This window comes from Engystomops pustulosus, chromosome 1 (genome assembly GCF_040894005.1).
Source record: "Engystomops pustulosus chromosome 1, aEngPut4.maternal, whole genome shotgun sequence".
NCBI classification, from domain to species: Eukaryota; Metazoa; Chordata; class Amphibia; order Anura; family Leptodactylidae; genus Engystomops; species Engystomops pustulosus.
In genome coordinates this window covers 93193366-93217161 of record NC_092411.1, presented here as the reverse complement: position 1 = coordinate 93217161, position 23796 = coordinate 93193366, and the positions used below count along the sequence as shown (strand labels likewise).

Below are 23796 nucleotides of genomic sequence, written 5' to 3'. Positions count from 1 at the left end.
AGGCTGTTGCAACTACCAACTATTTATATGTCCGAGCACAGGATTTAAATTAAAAAGACAAAAAGGTAAGTGGTCTCATACATTCATCCACAGCACATGTGATTACAAGACATTATGAAATATTTCTTATCAGAGCAAAGTGCTTCCTTCTGCACTTCCCACTAAATCTGCTTTTCACTTCAAAGTCTGGACTGAAAGGGAATCTGTCAGCAGTTTTAACCATCCAAAACTGTAGACCATGTTACAGACACAGAGAACTGTGTTGGATTGTAACTGGACTTGGAGGGCTCATCACTGAACACAGCACAACCCCTCTCCATTAGTAACTGCTGCAGTATTCAAACAGAAGTCTGCTGTAGTAGTGACTCACAGCAAAAAGCAGGGGCTTTGTTGTGTTGAGTGAACAGATCTCACACACCAGTGCAAACAGATTTATTCAAGTCCAGCTACAATACTGGAATACAAATATATTTTTCACAGTCCTGTTCCTACTGACACCATACACAAAGGTATGATTACACAGATCGCCAGTTCTACAGAACACTATCCGCAGCTTTGTATGCTGTAAATTCCCATGAAGCTCCCAGAATACACAGGAGCTATATGCAGAGAGCTCAGAGCCAAACACATGGTTTGATTTGACACTCTTGACATTGTATCAATACTCCAATAACACATATGAAGCGAATGCTCTTTGCCTGGCGACTAAAGGCTTCCTATACTATAGCAAGCACAGACCGGCATAGTACAAGGATATGTGGGATATTAAAGGGGGTCATCCACTGAATAAGGTTACTAGATAACCTGCCTGTATTTTATATAATTTATGCAGATCATTCTTATTAAAACGAAGCAAAGGGGAAGAGGCAGAGAAATTAGTGAGTCTTATCTAGACATAAATACATTGTTATATGTTATTATTACACCCCTGAAAGGACCTACAGGTGGTTCAGTACCCAATGTGCACCGGGCAGGTTACTCTTGATGGGTCTTGTGCATTTTAGTGGGATGTGTCAGGGAGATGCATTTAATGGGTTTTGCTCCCCTTATGGTGTTTCCCAGTGACTGTACTGCAGGTTCCCGGGCTGACACATGATATGAGGGCTATGCCCGAGCTGATGACAGAAGCTACTACAGTACAGCATAGGGCACCCGTGTGATCTCACCCCCGGGCCTGCACAGCCTGCACCTTCCCCGCTCTTTCCTGAGCTCTGCCTGTGGGAGGAAGTTCTCACCTCGCTGGTGCTGGCGGAGGAGGCGGCGCTGGGTGTCGGGGATCGCTGCAGAGTCACTAAGGCCATGGTTAGGGTGAGCGGTGCTGTCCGGTGCCCGGTGTGCGAGGCTGCGGCCGCTGTCACTTCAGGGGGAGGCTACCGGCCATTGCATGTCAGAGATTGCGGCGCAGCACAAGTGTGACGAGAAGTTCTACATGTCCCGCCAGGACAGGGCGGCCGGCGGAGGGGGATGGAGCCGGTACCGGGTTATTATGGTCGCTGCTGCCTGACTGACCCCGGTGTGATGCTCTGTCCCCGCACTGATCCCAAACTCCGCCCACCGGGGGGTGGATAACGGACAAGAGGGGTCTCCTGGGTCACACGCTGCATCCCCGGGCAGTGCTCCTGTATACTACACAGGTGACGTCACCACGTTACATTATATATAGGGTAATGCCTCCCAGTGTAACGCTATTTATATAAATGAGCATGAATCATACTACAAAAACAATAGGGATGAAGAGGCTGTCCCAACTATCCATAGGTTAGGGGAACAGGACTCCCAACGATCTGGAGAACTGGGATCCCACTTGCTGCTCCATCAATTCTTATGGGAAAGATGGGAGACTCTATGGGGGGCGTTTATTACCCTCCTGTACACAAAGCGCTGCCCCTCTGGCGTCACCGGATACATCAGGACTCTTCCACCTATATGTATCTGGTAGTCGTCTACAATTTTACAACTGGGCTATCACCAGCAGCGCTCAGGCAATAGCTACGCACCCTCCACTGACGGCCGTACCCCCTTCACACCCCTCTACGACCACTTGGTGTGGACTTGGCGTAAAGGGAAAAACAATCGGACTTCTTTTTTCACTTGCATCAAAAAGAGGATGTGCTTTCTATAGCAATGGATCAGAGGAAAAGGTATCGCACTTTTGTCTCAGAGTGCAATGCATCTATGATGCGACTTGTTTGGACATGAAAAAAATGTATGTCTGATAAAAGCCACTAAATACAAAGGGGGAAATTCATCAAGACACCACCCGCGCGGGCGCCCCAGCCCCCATATTCACTAAGAGGCATCTTGGTGGATGTGGGAGCAAACTCCTACCCGTTCTGACCAGTACACCAGATCGGAGCTGGCGGAGATTTTTGCTCTAGTCTCCACCGGAACTCTGACGAAGACTACAGTAAACATTCTACGTCCCATCACACCTATACTGGCTCTGGCCTCTTAGTGAATAAGAGTGTAGACTCCGCCAGTTCCAACCTGTAAACTGAGTTTTTTGCTCCCTGCCCGTTCTATGCCCCAACACTCGTATAGTGGTGTGCGGCTCGTAGAATGTCTGTAACTGCCAGGGACTGGGAGATTCATGTGGTTTCTCTACCACAAAACTGGCAGAGAAGCCATAATAAATCTCCCCCAATATGTCCAATGCAAGTCCCACAAATGCAGAACAAGCAGATGAAAAAGGCAAAGAAAAGGCGCAAAGAAAGATGAGACATTATTAAAATATGCCAGATTTATTATTCCATATCAGTCTAAGGCTACATTCACACTATCGTATGGGAGATGTATATACGGCAGCCAAAGACGGCACTGTACCGTTCCATAGCCGGGAGAAAGATAGGACATGTCCTATCTTCCCCCCAGAATACGGCGCCGTGCGCCATACATCACTATGGAGGGGGGCTGGGGAGCAGTGCACACCCCCTTCTCCTCTCCCCGGAGCCACTGTGTTCCCCCCGTGCTACGGTACGGCAGGCACACATTGGGGCACATTTACTAAAGGTCCATGGACCGCGATTCCGTTAGGTTTTCCTGAATATTTCCGTTGTGCGCCGAATTTTTTGGCACACTTGATCGGATTGTGGCGCTGGCTTGCACGCGACAGAAATCGGGGGGACGTGGCCGTCGGACAACCCGACGAATTTGGAAAAAACGCGGAATTTAAAAAACAAAATGTGTCGCAAGATCACGCACTCACATGCACCAGGAAGAAGAAGGTGAACTCCGACGCCTGCAGGAACTCGGACACATGATCTTAGTGAATCGCACCGGACCCGAATCCTCTTCGGACAACGCACCGCGGGATCGCGATAGGACCGGGTAAGTAAATGTGCCCCATTGTGTGAATGTAGCATAACTTTTAGGTTCTTTTGATAAATCTGCCCCAATGTCAACAGTTTTATGTATCATTTACTGTGGATAATAAGAAATGTGTTACATGTTAATACTGTTCTTTGTACACCGCACTGTGCAAATGTTAAATTGTGACATGTGACCAGAACAACCTTTGCCCATTTTTATAACTTAACCTTTAGTAGTTAATATAAGTGTAGAAACTCGGCAGTGTCTGGCATCTGTTTTGCTGCGCAGTTTACAGGTAAGTTCCTTAGCGCTTGATACAGATGATAATGTTATCTGAATTGTATTACAAGCCTATGTGACATGAGCTGAGAAAAGAACTGGCAATGAGTTTATACATTCAGTGTTTTGTATTAGTGAATGAGAATACTGTTTTTTATTCAGTTCTTTTTATACAATCCTATATGATATGTATTCTAGACAATGAATTATCATACATTCGTCACTATGTTTATTTCTTACATATAATGAAATTGGTGAAATCTATATGATTTGGAAAGCTCTGTGTGTACTATATAAATAAAGAATTAGCATTAATTTTAAAAATGGAAAATTTGAAGATTTTACCATAGCACACACCAGGCCAAATATCCCATGTACAAAATACATAATTTGGCTCCTGTCCTGGTACCTCGTCAAGACCATTAGCTTAAGGAACAGTCCATTTTCGTTGTTTCCATTTCCATTTTTCAGTCCCCATCTTTAGAAATCTGTAATTTTTTTTATTTTCCCATTTCCAGAGCAGTAGTAAGGCTTGTTTTCTGTGTTATACACTGGGGCACATTTACCTACCCATTCCTGGCGCGTTCCCCGCTGTTCATGGTCGTGCGCCCAATATCCTGCACGTGTCGCTTTCCTGATCAGGTCCACCGGAGTTGACCATCGTCTTCCCGGTGTATGTAAGTGCATTGGTTGTTACACAGTTTTAATCTAAAATCCTGCACTCAGTCCGAATCAGTTGGATCATCTGCCCCCCCCCCTCTGATTTCTGTCGCATGAAAGCCGGCGCCGCTGCACCAAAATCCGATCCAGTGCAACAAAATCCCTTGCTAAATTCCTGTCACAGTGGCACAAATCCCGAAAATGTGACAGAAATGCGATCCATGGACCCTTAGTAAATAAGCCCCCCTGTGCTTCCTGGCGTCAGAATTTCATATTACTGGGAAGCTAGAAAAGTGTGATGAAATTGTAGAAAAAAACACATTTGCGCCATTTTCTTGTGGACACAGTTTTTACAGCTTTCAATGTAAGCTCCAGGTGACACCTCTTCTTTATTCCTTGGCACGGTACGATCACAGAGATAGCAAATGACGTTTAAATTGCTACCATTTTCACTGCATGACCTTTGATCACTTTTTATTCCATTTTTTGTGTTACAAAATGGCAAAAAATTGCGTTTTGGACACACAGGGTTTTTTTTTCTGTTACAGGGTTCACTGCCGGGATCAACTGTTTTTATATTTTGATCAGACATTCTGGAACGCAGTGCTACCTATGATTTTATTTTTATATCAGTTCTAGGGAAAGGGGGTGATTTTAACAATTTTTAAAAAAAAATTTATTTATGTTTTACTATTTTTTTTACTATTTTTTTACTTTTAAGACCCCCAAGAGTACTTTAACCCTTGGGGGCCTGATCATTCGTACAATATACTGCAATACTACAGTATGGCTCTACATGCTGTTCCTCTGGCACAGTGTTATAGATCCTACCCAATAACAGGTCCTGGAGCCCATACAGCCCATGAGTCCTCTTTGTACATTCTTGACACATTATGGCATGCATGTATGTCATAATGCGTTAAGGGGTTAAGCAATTGTATTCATATACTATCATTAGAGCGAAAGATTGGATGGAAACTGCAGAACTACTTTTTCTGTCTAATATGACATAAGCTGAATGGAAGCGGTGCAAACAGACACTAACAGAAGCCTTAAAAAGTCCATTTAAGAATTTTTAATGATATTTAAAAAGAAACATTATCAGTGTCTGAGAGCAGAATATTATCACCACATTATAGTTATAGCTACTGACAACCAATCAGAGTTCAGCTTTCATTTTCCCCCAGCAATTTATAAAATGAAAACTGAGCTTTGATTGGTTTCCATGAGAACTATAAGTTTTGCTCTGATAAATCTTCCACTATGTCACTATGAACAATTAAAAAAAATTCAGTTTTCATTCAACCTCGATGTTTAACAAAAGATTGACATTTAATTCTGTCAAGTTTTCTTTTAAGCCTCACCTTACTCATATCAAAGACAGGATTATAATAAAAAATTTCACCGCTATAGATAGCACTGCCCATGATAAAATCCACTTTTGACAGTAGGGATTACCTACTCTCTTCTCCCTGCATGAAGCATGTCCTGGAGTCAGCTCGTCTGTTGATAATAATGACCATGAGAATGCTATAAAGAATATCACTAAGTTGCTGTTAACAGGGCAGACGAGAAATGTAAGTATTCCCCAAAATCCTCCAGTAGCTTACCTATAAAATGAACTTTTATATTTATTCAAATGAAGCACAAGTGTCTCAAGGGGCTCTGGCTAATACACACCCCCGAAGCACTTGTAACTGACCTTCCTGCTGTCTTGGTGCTTTCCCCGCCGGCTCCCTGCAGTAAATTCTTGAGAGAGCAGTGAGTATCAGCTCTGTGTTGCCACAATATTTCGGCACAGGATGGGGCAGGAAGGCAATTACAAGGGCTTTGGGTGGGCGTGTATGAGCCCCACTCCTGCCCCCTCCCTGTACGATACGTGGTAGATTTCCATTAAAGAAAGTGTTCTGTAAGGAAGCTAATGTTTTAATAAATTGGCAGAAGCAGAATCATAAACTAAATTATTATGCTTGCTGGAACATCTGAAGGTAATCATTCCAAATGTCAATTTATAATCATTCTCAAAATCTTTTTTTATATATCGCTATCACGTTCCACAGCGCTTTGCAGATCATGGGGTACATATAAAAGCATAATTACAGAGCAATAAGATGGTTACATGGTACAATGGGAATGAGGGCACTGCTCACAACAGCTTACAATCTATGCGGGACATTTATCAGGACTTGTTTTTTGCTGTAGCAGTCCTGAAATAATTGCAATCACTTGCAAACTGTCAGTGATTGCAATTATCTTCCCCTTCACTCCACCTCCACGCCTAGGAGGAACGAAGGAGGCTGTGGGCAGCTCCTGCAAACAGGTTTTTGTGCAAATCTATCTAAGGTCTAAGCCTCCTGATGTATCTTCCATGACAGGGGAAGCAGGACTTCCATCATATTATAAACTTCCCTATGACTATTGCTTCACGCTAATGTAGGTGGTAGTGATTCCTATCCAGTAATCTGGTATCATTTTCTACACTGCATTTATAACTAGTCATTTGTGTTCTGATGCATGCTGTTTCATACCACTTAACATGTAACACTTATAATCATTAGCTTGCTATAATCTTGGCTGAATTTCACTTCTTGGGATTTAATATTAAACTTACTGTGAGACACAGAAAAGCTGTGTGGGCATATTTTAGAAGTCAAGGTTAGCTAGATCTTGATTTGTATTATCAATGCTATTTCTACTCTTATTACAAACAGTTTAGTGGTTTAGCGTGATGCTTAAAGGGTTGTGCAGTAAGCAAAATTAGGGGAGTAGGCAGGGGATGTTACAAAATAAGAAAATAAGAATTATGTTACTAAAATTGTTCACCACTATTATGGTCCTCTTTGCAGTCTTCTTTTATAGATATGGGAGCTTTGTTTCTTCTACATACAAAGAGTCCAATACTGCAAACAATACATTAAAACTAGAGAGCCCGGTACATATTTTAATTTGGGGCCAAGCAACAGGGCTGCCACTAGGAATTTGGGGGACCCTGAATGGCACATTTTGTGGGCCCCTCCACACCCAGATTATTTTCTAATTTCCAGTTTGCATAAGAAAGGCCTTGAGCTCTCAAGCTTGTGGGCTTCTCAACAGTCTATAGTTTTTAAATAAAAGGATATATAGTGCATAAAAACAGTAATTAAAAAACTTGCTTCATAGGAACTATAACATAACTAAACATATTAAATGGCAATAATACCAAAACCAATCTTACTGTATTGATGCAGCATCAGAGCCATGCATTCCCTATAGATAAGGCACCAGTACCAAGCCCAGTACATAAAAACAACACTGGATCCAAGCTTCCTGACATACTGGATACATCCAAGATGACTAAATAGTGTCATGGGTGCTCCTGCGACCCATGTACCTCTGTGTGGCCATACTTCATCGCAGCAGTTGTAAGTTTACTTACCCGTCCTAGCTCCAGCAACGGCTCCTGTGACCGACGTGCGAGTTCCCGCCTCTGTGAAATTTAATGGCTCATATAACAGCACCAATTAGTGGCGCGCTGGGCGCCTGCTGCCCTGTTATAGCCTGTCTCTTCCACGATCCCTGACGGATCTTTATGTTATGTTGCCTTTGAGAAAGCGTGTTATTGAGACTCTTATGTTTTACTTGTTGTGACTTCTGCTTTATTTCTTGACTTTGATTCTCTGCTGCCTGCCTTGACCTTCTTCTACGTTCCCGACTCCGATCCTGTGCCACCTGTCCTGTCCTCCTGCCTGACTACAACTCTGATTCTGCCTGCCATCTCTGTACCTCTGTACCACTACTGTGAGCAAGTCGCGTCTGTGGAGCAACCTGGTGTTATCCCGCTGCAGCAAGTCCATCCTGCTTTACGGCAGGCTCTGGTGAATACCGGGAGCCACTTAGACACAACTCCCAGGTGTCGGCTTATGTCATCACTCCGATCCTAACAGATAGATACAGCACTGGAACCAAGATTAATAAACAAAGATTACTAAATAGATACAGGTCCAGAACCAAAGCTACTTCATAGATACAGGAACCAGGCTCAGTAAGCCTCCACCTTCTCCTTACCTTACTCTACCCCCATGACCTGACCTGTGGACCTTGATTTGGTCACCAACTACTTAACATGGTCTGATCCGCAACGTATGACGGGGTTGTTACCCCTTGCATGTTTTTGTTGGATGGTTTTGACCCACAGTGCATAGGGTATATGTACAGTATCCATCATTCTTTTTGGGACCTATATGATGTTGCTTACCAGGAAGAGTAGTTGTTTACACTGCTATTGATAGAGGAGGTGTGTAGTTGATTAGCCCTACCTGGATAATCCAACTAGGTGTTGTTTACATGTACTGGTACATTTTTAAGTCATTTTCAGAGCATCACTGGTTCAAGTTTAAGTATGTATAATTAAAAAAAAGTCAAAAACACTAAAGTTAACACATTAGAATAAATAAATAAAAAATAAATGCATTAAAATATAAGCCCCTAAAATGTCACTTTCCTATAAAAACACTTAATAAAGTATAAAAAACACAAACCCCCCCCGCATATTTGGTATTGCCGCGTCCGTAACAATCTGTATAATAAAACAGAATCATTACTGGACCCGCACGGTACACGCCATAGAAAAAAAAAGCAAAAACGTTCCGAAAAAAGATAATTTTTAATTAATACCCTATAAAAAAATGCTCTAAAAAGTAATTTAAAAAATGTTATGCACTCCAAAATAAGCCCACTAAAAAGAACAACTCTTCTCGCAAAAAATAAGCCCCTGACCAGATTTGTCAGCCGAAAAATAAAAAAGTTATGCATATGAAACATTTTTTTAATTAACATCCAATTAAAGAAATGTTTACATAAGGCAAATGAATTTAATTAAATGTAAATGCCCAAATGGTAATACCCCTTTAAGGCCAAAAGAGGCTGAGTCCCGTAGGGGTTAAGTAACTATTGTTTGCACAGTATTTTTTGCCTGTTGACACACATGCTTTCCTTCTTTGTATTGTTGGTTATTACTAAGTGTGTTGGCGACTCTCTACATTGGTTGTGCAGGGGACCATTTATGTATATTATATGTGTGATAATATATTATGTATATTATCACACATGCTGTGTGATAAATGTGACTTGGTATAAGACTGTCGCCATGTAGCTCCCCGTTATAGGAGTCACAGCACAGAGAAGATGCTGCAGAATTGTGAGCTCATCAGTAATACCAGCACTTACTGTATATCTGGTAACACACAGAGGGAATGTCTCCATTTCATCTTCTATCAGGCCTCCATTTTATGCCCTTGTTTTAGGAAGATGTCCACCTGCGTGGTGTTGTCACTCCCGGGTCTCCTGTAATTAGATATGCAGTCTGGTTGGTACTTGTGATTATTTACCTTTGCACATGCACTTTGACCCTATTTATGATGTAATGTTATTATTTAGGTGGGTAATCTTATAATCAGCATTGTACTATTTGGCGGTTATCGGGCTGTTATGGGCATATAAATAATGGATGCACTTGCACTTTAATTATACTGTGTATTGGTTGCAGACACATGTATTGGGGACCAGGATATGTAACATATTATAATCCACCACCACCTTTTATGTTTTTAATGGGTGTTTTTAGGTCCTAGTGATATTATGAATTCTGCATAATGAATTAATAAACTGAATATTTGGGATTAATTTGGTGCTTTGATCCGTTTATTAAAACTTTACAGTGGCAATATCGCCTGTTTGTAGGTATAAATTATGGTCATGGGGTTCCAGCGAAAGGGTGCCCTTCTGTATTTATGTATTAATTATGAAAAACCATATACACTCACCGGCCACTTTATTAGGTACACCTGTCCAACTGCTCGTTAACACTTAATTTCGAATCAGCCAATCACATGGCAGCAACTCAGTGCATTTAGGCATGTAGACATGGTCAAGACAATCTCCTGCAGTTCAAACCGAGCATCAGTATGGGGAAGAAAGGTGATTTGAGTGCCTTTGAACGTGGCATGGTTGTTGGTGCCAGAAGGGCTGGTCTGAGTATTTCAGAAACTGCTGATCTACTGGGATTTTCACACACAACCATCTCTAGGGTTTACAGAGAGTGGTCCGAAAAAGAAAAAACATCCAGTGAGCGGCAGTTCTGTGGGCAGAAATGCCTTGTTGATGCCAGAGGAGAATGGGCAGACTGGTTCGAGCTGATAGAAAGGCAACAGTGACTCAAATCGCCACCCGTTACAACCAAGGTAGGCAGAAGAGGATCTCTGAACGCACAGTACGTTGAACTTTGAGGCAGATGGGCTACAGCAGCAGAAGACCACACCGGGTGCCACTCCTTTCAGCTAAGAACAGGAAACTGAGGCTACAATTTGCACAAGCTCATCGAAATTGGACAGTAGAAGATTGGAAAAACGTTGCCTGGTCTGATGAGTCTCGATTTCTGCTGCGACATTCGGATGGTAGGGTCAGAATTTGCCGTCAACAACATGAAAGCATGTATCAACGGTTCAGGCTGGTGGTGGTGGTATCATGGTGTGTGAAATATTTTCTCTTTGGGCCCCTTGGTACCAATTGAGCATCGTTGCAACGCCACAGCCTACCTGAGTATTGTTACTGACCATGTCCATCTCTTTATGACCACAATGTACCCAACATCTGATGGCTACTTTCAGCAGGATAATGCGCCATGTCATAAAGCTGGAATCATCTCAGACTGGTTTCTTGAACATGACAATGAGTTCACTGTACTCAAATGGCCTCCACAGTCACCAGATCTCAATCCAATAGAGCATCTTTGGGATGTGGTGGAACGGGAGATTCGCATCATGGATGTGCAGCCGACAAATCTGCGGCAACTGTGTAATGCCATCATGTCAATATGGACCAAAATCTCTGAGGAATGCTTCCAGCACCTTGTTGAATCTATGCCACGAAGAATTGTGGCAGTTCTGAAGGCAAAAGGGGGTCCAACCTGTTACTAGCATGGTGTACCTAATAAAGTGGCTGGTGAGTGTATTTGACATCCCAATAGATGCAAGAATCTGTACAGTATTCAGACCCCTTTAAATTTTTCACTCTTTGTTTCATTGTAGCCTATTGATAAGATCAAAAAACTGAAAAAAAACAGAAATGTACATATTTTTGCTAATTTATTAAACAAGAAACACTGACATATCACAATGTCATAAGTATTCAGAACCTTTGCTGTGACACTCATATTTAAATCACATACTGTCCATATCTTTCTGATCCTCCATGAGATGGTTCTACTCCTACAGTATGTTTAATTTAACTGACTTGATTAGGAAAGGCACACACCAGTGTATACAAGACCTCACAGCTCACAGTGCATGTCAGAGCACATCAGAATCATGAGGTCTAAGGAACTGCCCAAGGAGCTCAGAGACCCAGATCAAGGCACAGATCTGGCCAAGGTTACAAAACAATTTCTGCAGCACTCAAAGCACTCAATGAGCATAATGGCCTCCATAATTGCTAAATGGAAGAAGTTTGGGACGACCATAACTATTCCTTGAACTGGCTGTCCAGCCAAATTCAGCAATCGCGGGAGAAGAGCTTTGGTGAGAGAGGTAAAGAAGAACCCCAAGATAGCTGTGCACCATACTTTATATAGGCACTGAGACCCCAATCTTTTCATAACACAAAATAATTGTTTTACTTCCATTTTTATTATTTGCTCTGAAATATTCACAGATAGCCTCTTCCTGACAGATGGCTTGTAAGAACAAAACTTTTTTTTTTCTGCTGTGGTTACTCCAGGCATTTATAATTTGCCGTAAGTGGCATGTGGTTAAGTTCCTCATATGCTGGATTCACTAGTGAAAACTATTCATATGTTTAGAGTCCATTCCTCAGGACTGACTTGGGCTAGTTCGAGTAACATCTCCAGAATTTTGATTTTGACTGCATTACCTGCTGGTGTTTTACCTGCTGGTGTGTTTGTGTGCATGCTGGGATTGCTTGTTCGCCAAGTTTTTACTTGTAGCAAGACCCTAGTATCCTTTAGTCCTTTTCCCAACTATCTGGAAAGGTCTTCATGTTCATAGAGAGAGAAGTTATCGGGTCCAGAGCTATCTCCGGGCAGCTGACCATCACTAGATCAGCCTTAGAGTAAAGGACAGTTTTCCCTTCCATGTTTCCCTAGTTCATACTGCTCTCTTTATATGCTTTCCTGCTTCCTTGTAAACTGTGACACTGAGCTGCATTAACCCTGCATACCGCATACTACAACCAAACCTTATAATTTACAACATTTTCACCCATAAAAATGTAAAAAAATTTATAATTTTTCTAAAACACAACATTTCCGTTTTAAATACTATTCAGGGAACAAAGAGAACATATTAGTCAACAAAGACTTTAGTGATTCCAGGAACCTGTAGGAGTTATGTTTATACGGTGTGGGAGTCTAACATCTCAGCTCTAATGTGCCAAGACAAAAGAATTAGTTTCGGGCAGAGACTGTGGTTGGATGTGTTTCTGAATATTTAGACTATAATGGGCTTATTATCACAAACACTGTCCATGTCTTATATAGTATATACAGCGAATTATCAAGATATTTTGTTGCAATGAAGTATAAATCGGAGACTTTTTTACATTTCAATAACGATGAAAACTTTCCAACTGGATCACAAAATAGGCCAAATTAAAGGAAATCTACCGTTGGGAATTCTATAAATATGCCTCATCTCAAAACAGGCAGTCCCCTCCTCGACTTACAGCTGACCCCTAGTTACAGACCTCTGGATGTTGGTAATTTACTGTACTTTAGCGTGTCTGTAATTAAGATTATTGTTAATCCTGGTTCTTATAACAACCCAACATTTTAAAATTCAAAAGTCATACAGACCCCAAAAATTTTGCCTGGAGCTACAATTATAAAGTATACAGTTCCGACTTGCATACAAATTCAACTTAAGAACAAACCTGCAGAACCTATCTTGTATGTAATCCGGGGAGTGCCTGTATAGCTTTTATTAACACTAAAGATACTTGCATTCAGATGAATACTGATCATTTTACTGCTGCATGTGAACACGGGTTTGGCTGCCTTACTGTTTGCATTGAATTAATTGCACCACACCCTTCTCCTCTGCAGCTCTGCTCTGGTCCAGCAATAGTTAACCTGCTCTAACAGGCCGAACTCTGCTGCAATAATCTGTCTTCACGTAAACATTTTTGCGCCCTTTCAGTTTGGTGCTGGTTAAAGCTTATGTTGACTTGCTTCATTCCTTGTGAGAGTAACCGTGTTCACACACTCTGTCTACCATATAATGGTAGTACGAACCATATGTAGATCATAAAACTTTAAAAACAAAATAAAAACAGGTTAGATGAGGTGAGATACCTCAGCTCAGAACTGTGTATGTATTTACAAGTGCAAAGATCACTTATCCACCATCTTCTAAAAACAGTCATGAGTTCACATACTATGTATATATTTATCAAGTCATCTGGTGACAGGTATTAATAGAAACAAATAAGGCCACATTCACACGAACGTATATGGCGGGCGACCCCTCCACTCTCCATAGCCATGCACGGCGCCGTAAGACGGGGAAAGATAGGACATAGGTACCATAGCTATCAATCATTACATGTGAACAGATATATATATATATATATATATATATATATATAGAACAGCAAAAAAAGGCAGCACTCCGAGATTTGTGGAAATCAGAAAAACATACTCATTTATTCACACATGTGTCAAGGCTACGTTTCGGCTCCTTGCATCTGGAGCCTTTCTCAAGCAAAGGTGCATGTAACACAGTGAAAAATTTATACAAAATACACAGGAAGTGACATCATCTTACAGGTCATGTGATCACAGCAATACCAAGTTTAAATCACATATTTGAATACAAAAAGGACTTTACAATTACATATAAACATTAAGTTAGAGACCTAGTGCAGTCATGTGCATAATAAAAGGAAGATCTAGCGCCTACCTAAGGATCAGTAGCTGGCAGGATGTGGAATAGTGGCGTTCCCCCATGGAGCACCGCCTCTGACACAATCATGTGACTCATATAAACAGAGCTGGCAGTCACGTGACGCCATCTTGTGAAAGGGAGAACCATGCAGTGTATAATAAATACGAGATTATTGTCTCAAAAACGGGTGCCGGGTCTCAATGGGTCCACAGAGTGCCATGCACAGACATCAGTCACATTATCGTGACTGAGTTATCAGCACGGCCCGATCCGTAGCTACCCTTTCAGGACCGGAGTCCAGCGGGTGCATAATGCAGGTCAGGTTATCACTCTATATCTGGCCTATAATAGAGACCATTTGCAACCCGAAATAAGTGCTGTCTCCCTATAGATCAATAAAGGTTACTGAAGGAGGTGAATCATGATATGTAGTGTCTGATCCTTAGGATAATCAGCGGAGATCACATCTGCAGAGTGAAGAAAACAGTGGGGTGCCTCTAGTGAAGTGTTTGCGAGATCTAAAAAAGAAGAAAAAGTGGTAAGTATACGGCTTGGTAGGAAATAATCATTATAAATATACAATATCATACACCAATGTTTCACTGATTCAGATAAGGTGACCAAGATTCCAACCTACATAGGTTTACGCCCATTATAGAGCAACTTCCGTGGTTCTAAATTCAATATTGAGACCCTTGGGTTTCAGAGTGTCCAATCTATGGATCCACTCCAATTCTTTCCTACGAAGTCTATGTAGCCTATTTCCCCCTTATCTATGAGGTGGGACATGGTCAATAATTCTGACTTGTAGTTGAAATTCCGTATGTTTGGCCTCCACAAAATGTTTTGAGACTGGTAAGTCAACTCTCCTGTCCCTGATGGACTGCCTATGATTATTCAATCGCAACTTCAGTTCTGTGCTCGTTTCCCCAACATACCATAAGCCACAAGGGCATTCCAAAAGGTATATAACATAAGATGAGGAACAAGTGAGATAGTGTCTGATAAAGAACTCCTTGCCAGTATGTCGGTCGATGAAAGTATTCCCTTTAACAATGGTTTTGCAATTAACGCAATTCAAGCATGGAAAATATCCCTTCTTCCTAGTGGTTAAGAAGGATTGTACAATTTTTTTCTTTGGGCCAATGTCAGATCTTACTAACTCGTCCTGTAAGTTCCTCACTGTATGCGAATACAGGAGGTTGGTCAAAGATGGTAGGAGTACCTAAACCATCTCTCAAGATGGGCCAGTGTTTTCTAACAATGTTAGAAATAAGTGGGCTAGTCTCGGTGTAGGTAGTGACAAATGTGAGTCTGTCAGTCTCCGATCTGTGGGGTGTACTGCTTAAGAGTTTTTTTCGATCAATATCTGTCACCTTTTTCTTATGGGTGTTTAAGATGTGCGAAGGATAACCTCTCTGGCGAAATTTATCTGCCATGTCACCATAAATATGATGTTCCTCAAAAAAACGCATATACATATTTGCGTAAGTGGGTGCCACATTCGACCCCATGGCAGTTCCTTGGGTCTGCATAAAGAACTGATCTCTGAATAGAAAATAATTGCAGGTCAGGATAACCTCCAAGAGCGCCAAAATGAATGTGTTGCACTCCTCCGAATATTGAGAAGACTCAATGAGGAAGTGTTTCACTGCTGCAATACCCCTAGCATGGTCTATTGAAGTGTATAAGCTCACTACATCAAAGGAGACAAGTATTGTTTCTGTGTCGGTGGGTAGGCTAACATCACCTACTTTTAACAAAATGTCAGAGTTCTATAGCAAATCTGGGATCAGAGGACACTTGTTGATATACATTCACATCCATTAGTTGTCTCTCGATCTCCGCTATATAGTGAGCCTTGTCCATGATGACAACCGCCCCGCCCTTATCGGCCGGTTTGATAACCAAGTTGTCATCCTGGGCAAGAGTCCTCAATGACTCTCTTTCGTCATGACTCATGTTAGGGCGTTTGAACCCAGTTCTACCCTTTGACTTGAGTACATCCAAATCTCTTTTAACAGCAATGAGAAAGGTTTCAATAGCTGGAGCTGAAATGTTAGGAGTAAAGTTACTCTTGGTCGAGAGATCCACATCTCTCAATGTTAATTCAGATAATCTAGGTTGCATATTGGGAGTGTGTTCAGAGAAAAACACCTTGAGTTTAATAGACCTGATGAAGGCCTGTAGATCTAACTCTAGCTGAAACCAATCAATGTGTCTCTTAGGGCAAAAAGATAAGCCCTTATTTAAGGTCCTAAGTTGTACCTCATTCAGTTGGGTCGAAGAGATGTTCACGACTAAGTTCTCTTTTTCGTGTTGCGGCTTCTTGTCAGGGTCAGTGGTTGCTTGGCCTGTGGATACTTTTCTTCTCCTCTGGTTGCACTTGCCCCCTCTTCTAGTTGCTTTTCTCCTGGGTCCGGGGTCAATGAGACCTCCTCCAAAAAAGAATTGTGATCAGTGGGAGATTTAGGTTTGCTGTTTTGCCTCTTACGTTTTTTTATGTTCCCCTTAGTCTGGTATCCATTAGGTTTCTTATCTTCAAATTGCCAATTATATACTCTACCCGACTGGTAGTCCTCTAGGTCACGGTGCCACTTTCTTCTTTTAGTATCCTCCTGCTCAATCTGGAATTTGGACAACATATTAGTAAGTGTGATCTTGTTTTTATTTAGTTCCTCTTCACTCAAAAGTGTTTTCAAATTCTCCTCAATACTGGTTATACGTTCCGAAACAGACAATACTTGTCTCCTTTGATGTAGTGAGCTTATACACTTCAATAGACCACGCTAGGGGTATTGCAGCAGTGAAACACTTCCTCATTGAGTCTTCTCAATATTCGGAGGAGTGCAACACATTCATTTTGGCGCTCTTGGAGGTTATCCTGACCTGCAATTATTTTCTATTCAGAGATCAGTTCTTTATGCAGACCCAAGGAATTGCCATGGCGTCGAATGTGGCACCCACTTACGCAAATATGTATATGTGTTTTTTGGAGGAACATCATATGTATGGTTCGCATCACTTCAGACAGGTCTTATGTTGGTGGCGTTATATAGATGACACATTCGTCATCTGGTCTGGAGATGAGACACAATTACATACATTCTTTGACTATCTGAACTGTATTGATCCCACTGTAAAATTCACCTACATACACTCCAAGAAGGAGATTCAATTCTTGGATGTCAAAGTGTCACTTGAGAATAATATACTTACCACAGATCTGTACACAAAAGAAACGGACAGGAACAATCTTTTAGACTTTCATAGTTGCCATCCGAGACGAATGATTAAATCTTTGCCTTACAGTCAGTTGCTACGGGTGAAGAGGATTGTTGATGGGGACCCCCCATTACAAAACAGACTAGATGACATGGCAGATAAATTTCGCCAGAGAGGTTATCCTTCGCACATCTTAAACACCCATAAGAAGAATGTGACAGATATTGATCGAAAAAAACTCTTAAGCAGTACACCCCACAGATCGGAGACTGACAGACTCACATTTGTCACTACCTACACCGAGACTAGCCCACTTATTTCTAACATTGTTAGAAAACACTGGCCCATCTTGAGAGATGGTTTAGGTACTCCTACCATCTTTGACCAACCTCCTGTATTCGCATACAGACGAGTGAGGAAGACGAGAGGGAATACTTTCATCGACCGACATACTGGCAAGGAGTTCTTTATCAGACACTATCTCACTTGTTCCTCATCTTATGTTATATACCTTTTGGAATGCTCTTGTGGCTTATGGTATGTTGGGGAAACGAGCACAGAACTGAAGTTGCGATTGAATAATCATAGGCAGTCCATCAGGAACAGGAGAGTTGACTTACCAGTCTCAAAACATTTTGTGGAGGCCAAACCTACGGAATTTCAACTACGAGTCAGAATTATTGACCATGTCCCACCTCATAGATTAGGGGGAAAGAGGCTACATAGACTTTGTAGGAAAGAATTGGAGTGGATCCATAGATTGGACACTCTGAAACCCAAGGGTCTCAATATTGAATTTAGAACCACGGAAGTTGCTCTATACTGGGCGTAAACCTATGTAGGTTGGAATCTTGGTCACCTTATCTGAATCAGTGAAACATTGGTGTATGATATTGTATATTTATAATGATTATTTCCTACCAAGCCGTATACTTACCACTTTTTCTTCTTTTTTAGATCTCGCAAACACTTCACTAGAGGCACCCCACTGTTTTCTTCACTCTGCAGATGTGATCTCCGCTGATTATCCTAAGGATCAGACGCTACATATCATGATTCACCTTCAGTAACCTTTATTGATTTATAGGGAGACTGCACTTATTTTGGGTTGCAAATGGTCTCTATTATGGGCCAGATATAGAGTGATAACCTGACCTGCATTATGCACCCGCTGGACTAGGGTAGCTACGGATCGGGCCGTGCTGATAACTCAGTCACGATAATGTGACTGATGCCTGTGCATGGCACTCTGTGGACCCATTGAGACCCGGCACCCGTTTTTGAGACAATAATCTCGTATTTATTATACACTGCATGGTTCTCCCTTTCACAAGATGGCGTCACGTGACTGCCAGCTCTGTTTATATGAGTCACATGATTGTGTCAGAGGCGGTGCTCCATGGGGGCACGCCACTATTCCACATCCTGCCAGCTACTGATCCTTAGGTAGGCGCTAGATCTTCCTTTTATTATGCACATGACTGCACTAGGTCTCTAACTTAATGTTTATATGTAATTGTAAAGTCCTTTTTGTATTCAAATATGCGATTTAAACTTGGTATTGCTGTGATCACATGACCTGTAAGATGATGTCACTTCCTGTGTATTTTGTATAAATTTTTCACTGTGTTACATGCACCTTTGCTTGAGAAAGGCTCCAGATGCAAGGAGCCGAAACGTAGCCTTGTCACATGTGTGAATAAATGAGTATGTTTTTCTGATTTCCACAAATCTCGGAGTGCTGCCTTTTTTTTGCTGTTCTATGGTTTGATGGACCTTGGTTCAGGTCCTGGGAATTGCACCCGAGTTCATAATTTTTCCCGAGTGCTGCCTCACCTCTTTGTATCTATATATATATATATATATATATATATATATATATATAATTTATTGCTCTACATATAGCACAAAACCCTGGTCTGATCAATATGTGCATTTCTAAATTATTATAAACTTTTATTGTATCCTGTTTTTATTTTTATTTTCAATTTTTAGTTTTGTCTTTTAAGTTTTATGGTAGACAGAGTGGTCCAGTTTTATCCAAACTAGTGCAGTCTGTACTAAGTGCCGTTTGCCTGTGAATGTGCAGGGGGTGCCAGTTTCATGAATTGTGGCGCACGTTCTTCGTGAATCTGGCGCCCCCTGTCCTGCTCTGGAAGTGTGCACCATTTTTTTTTTTTGGTGCACTTTGTTCATGCTGCAGAATTGTGACGCACGTCAGTAATAAAAGTGGTGCAAACTCCGACTAAGCACTAACACACGACTTTAGGTGCACTTTATTTCTGTCTTGTCGGACACAGTGCAGCTGTGACAACAAACTGGCGCACTTTATAAATACATGTGCTAACAGTTTGCACCTTATATACAGTGCAAAGTCAGACAGAAGACCATAGTAAATGTGGCGAGCCAGGCTTTCATGCCTTCCATCCCAAAGTGGCGTGCAGATTGGAGAAGCCAGAAAACTGGCAGAGAGGGGTATATTCATGTGCCTTCTCTGCCATTCTATTGTGGACCTAATGAATCTCCCCCATACAATGTGAAAAAGATGTAAAAACATTATAATATCCTCATATTTGCACCTCATAACATTCAATAGCTGCAGTTGTTTTTATTGTTGCATATATATATTTTTAATATTGCTAATTTGTGTATATCCTTTATTACAATAAAATAAAATACTCTTACAGAGGTAATTGTGCCAGAATTCTAAAATACCGCACATGGCTTAAGAAGTTGTCACATTACGCAGGAAATCTGTTGACTGTTCTTGGAATTTGTGTCATACACTGCGCTCTTAATCCCTGCACCCAGCATGACATTATCAGTCTAGGCCGGAGTGTTGCTTTACAGTTGGCCTGTAAGTATGTCCCTGTACTATAAGTAGCCTGCGCTGTAGTGAATCATAACGCTTCCTTGGCATGAATGAGTTAACAGAGTACGTTTCTTAGCAAAGACAATCTGATTGGTTTGCTGGTCCTATGACTTCTACAGCAAATAACTTCCTCTGGAGGGAGTGAGTGTCACTGTTGACTGGTAAAGGAACATGAATAAATAAGTGAGTACATCCGCTTCTATTACTTCTTTCACTTTTATGATGTTTGCCGTGTTGTATCAGGATCACATTGCCTATCAATCTAGTTAACCAAGGTGTAAATGTTGATGCTGGAGAAAAGTTCACCAGCCACACTACATTGATTGCTTGATGGTTAGACTCTTGCAATATTGTATTTACTGTGTGAGTAACGTTTTACCTAGAAAGAAATAATAAATATAATTGCCCACGTTTATTATTAGTGCACTACGTGCAGTTTGCCTGACTATCGTGCAGAGTGCGTTCAATTCATGTATACCGGAACACGGTCTTCATGAATCTGGCGAACCCTGCAGCTAAGGGTACATACCGCCGTGTGCTGGAGAGGAGGTGACCCCTCCTCCTTCCATAGAAAACAGCGGCACACGGCCGCACATGCTCTATCTTTTTGCGGTGTGCTCATGTGTGGCACCGTATCCCCGCCGTGCCGCTATTGCAGTCTATAGGGACGTACATGCAGCCGCACATTTGTGGATGAGCCCTAAAGTGCAGTTTTTTTCTGGTGCACTCAATTTAACGGGCGTAAGCCACAATTATGCCGGACTTCCGTTATAAATGTGGCAGCCGGTGTGAATGCACTATGTACGCTTGCGGCGTACATAGTGCAGCCGAGATAATATACTGGTGCAAACACTTTATAAATACATGTGCAAGCAGTTTACACATGTATTTATGTGCAGTCTATGCCAGAATTCTGGTACAGATTGCTTGATAAATAAACTGTATTTAGGAGGGAATTTATAATATGACATAAAATAATGTATTGTGTAAGAGTATATGGTCAAACCCTTTAAATGTGTTAAAGATCCCCCTTTTCTGGCCCCCTTACACCACACTACTTCCCTTGCCCCTCTCTTCTTTATCTTAAGTTACTACTTTCTTAATAATTAGTAACGTGGTCAGATTAAACTTTTATTTTTTATCTTTTTTTTGCATACTTTGAATTGACATAGATAATACTAATTGCACTTGATCTATGCATACTGCTGTTATGTATTCTTATTGTATTATTATTATTATTATTACAGATTTTGTGCATTTGTTCATTGCCTCGGGACATTTTGTACAATTGCATTATGTTTTTAAAATATGATAAAGGATAAAATTAACTTCAGAAAAAAAGAACACATGAGAACTTATGTGCATGAACTCATAAAAAGGAATGTGGGCATCTGCTAATTGTTTAAAAAACATTCATATTCAGTAGCCCTTAGTTTGATTGATATGGGTTAAGTTGCAATATTTATTATATATGTTTGGGAATCACAAATTCAATTATCACCTCAATTCAGCCTTAGTATTGTGAAAATGTACTTTTCTTAGCTACTTAAAGCCACTCTGTTAGCGACTTTTACCCCATTAAACTACTAGCCCCCTCGGGTAGGGTATAAAATGTCCTTTCTAGAATTTCCTCTTTTATATGAAATCCTGCCTGTTTATCTATAAAAAAAATCCACTCAAAAGTCATGTAAAAATGAGCAGAGAAGAGTCATATTTGCTTGAGATGAGTCAACAGTGTGCTGATTAATAACAAAAATAAGTAATAAGTACAGTGCTTGCAACATATGATCCCCACATGACCCCTTCACAGCCACAAAATTCACCTACAGGAAGACATAGTTGGAAATAAGGTGTAGTTTTTGTTTTAGCCACTGCGGTGCTGCAAACTCTAACATTAGAGTGTATTGTATTCACACCGTAGAGTCAGACAACTGAAAACGTAACCTTGTAGTGATACTTCCTTGTGTGTGAGCTACGAGCTGCAGGGCTTGGGTGCTGAACTCACACATTTTCAGCTATGTTTCTGAAAGGTGCTTCTTTGTGTCTCGCTCACACTATCAGGTATTGCTTTTTTCCATTATTTAATGCTATTTTGTTCTTATTATTCTTGTAACCTGCTAATGACCAGGCATGCAAAGGCCTTCGGGGTAACCTGTCACGTGGCAAATGTAGTGTATTCAGCAGGCAGCATTTTATCAATGAAAAGGTGCTGATCCAATTATATGGGCAAAGATTCCCTTCTAGGACTGCCCCCATGACCAGGGCAGTTTCTGGTTACCTTATTCAACAGGGCAAACCTCCTTCCCCTGGAAGTCATTTATATGCATCACCAGATCCGTGCTCCTTACATAAATACAGCACTAGAAGCTTCTTACACAACAATAAATTCAATAAATTCATTTTTCTCACAGTCCTTTGAACACAGTTCTATTAACAACACACACACACAAACATATGCTTACACAGATCTCCAGGGCTGCTACCTAGTACTGTATTCAGCTTTCTATGGTCAAACCACTGACAGATTCCTTTTAATGTCATTAAAGGGGTTTTCCCACTTAAGAAAATTCTCAAATCTTAATCCTCTAGTGATGTTTACACAATAACGATCATTTTAACTTCTAACTCTACAATTTGACTAAGTTTTATTGCTTTTTTAGCTCCTATCACTCTAAGTAGACACATTATGATCCATCTAGTTCTGTGAGCTGAAAATGTGGTTAGATTATCAGGGCACAAGGTTTATATACACATTCATTTACCTTCTGAATATTGTAGTACATAGAAAGAGAGATGAGAAAGATCAGAGATGATGAGATCTATGAGATGCGTATTACACACTTTCAGCCCTGCTACATATCTGTTCTCCCTCCCCAGACAAAGAACTTATCTGCCTATAGCTTTTAGCTTCTCTCTCCTCATACTGTGCTGTTTGCCGGCAGGAAGTGAGTGTCTGTGAGCTCCGTCCTGGACTGCAGGGGACGGGGCTAGAGTACAGGGAGCAGAGAGAGAAACGCACACAGAAATCCAAGATGGCTTCTCCGGCCCTAAGTCAGAAGTTACAGGGTCTTGTCTAGGGGCAACTGAATTTGTGTACATCAGGACTGATAGAGACCGGTTGGAATTATACCTGTGAAATTCTGTATTTTTGTTAATAACAGTGAATTAGAGAATGTGTTATTTTGTTATCCTGAGCACATTTAAGAAACTTGTCTTTGTGGGTATACCCCTTTAACTACAGTACTTAAACTGGTTGACTACCAAAAATCAACAAATAACAAATAAATTGTCCAGAGCACCAAATTTTGGAACACCCTATTACCGTTGCAAAAATAGTATATACAATTTCTATTCCTTGGTAAAATACTTGATTCTTTATTATACACTAATATCTTGGATATCCAACAAATAACACAAGAAAAATAATACATAAAAATATATAATAAAAATTGGAATTACAGTACATATAACATATTTACTATATAATCAGTATAAATCTGTAAACCACAACACTTT

The 23796-nt window shown here is 41.0% G+C and overlaps 2 protein-coding genes across 6 annotated transcripts in view; one reads left to right on the top strand and one right to left on the bottom strand.

Moving 5' to 3' along the window:
• The window catches only part of SSH1 (slingshot protein phosphatase 1), a 44970-nt gene extending 43357 nt beyond the window's left edge, over window positions 1-1613 (bottom strand). The window contains exon 1 of one of the 3 annotated variants that reach the window (XM_072147632.1): window positions 1236-1613. In XM_072147632.1, coding sequence (XP_072003733.1) covers window positions 1236-1301 — 66 coding nt within the window. In that variant the 5' untranslated portion in view covers window positions 1302-1613. The other 2 variants (XM_072147639.1, XM_072147643.1) reach the window with 2 other exon arrangements.
• A 1928-nt stretch (window positions 1614-3541) lies between these two features.
• The window catches only part of DAO (D-amino acid oxidase), a 34127-nt gene continuing 13872 nt past the window's right edge, over window positions 3542-23796 (top strand). The window contains exon 1 of one of the 3 annotated variants that reach the window (XM_072147681.1): window positions 3542-3604. Coding sequence is in view for 1 of the 3 variants with exons in the window: in XM_072147665.1 (XP_072003766.1) it covers window positions 22298-22341 (44 nt within the window). In the remaining 2 variants the exon portion in view is untranslated. Of the gene's footprint in view, window positions 3605-20375; window positions 20464-22207; window positions 22342-23796 lie in introns of those variants that run through there. The other 2 variants (XM_072147673.1, XM_072147665.1) reach the window with 2 other exon arrangements.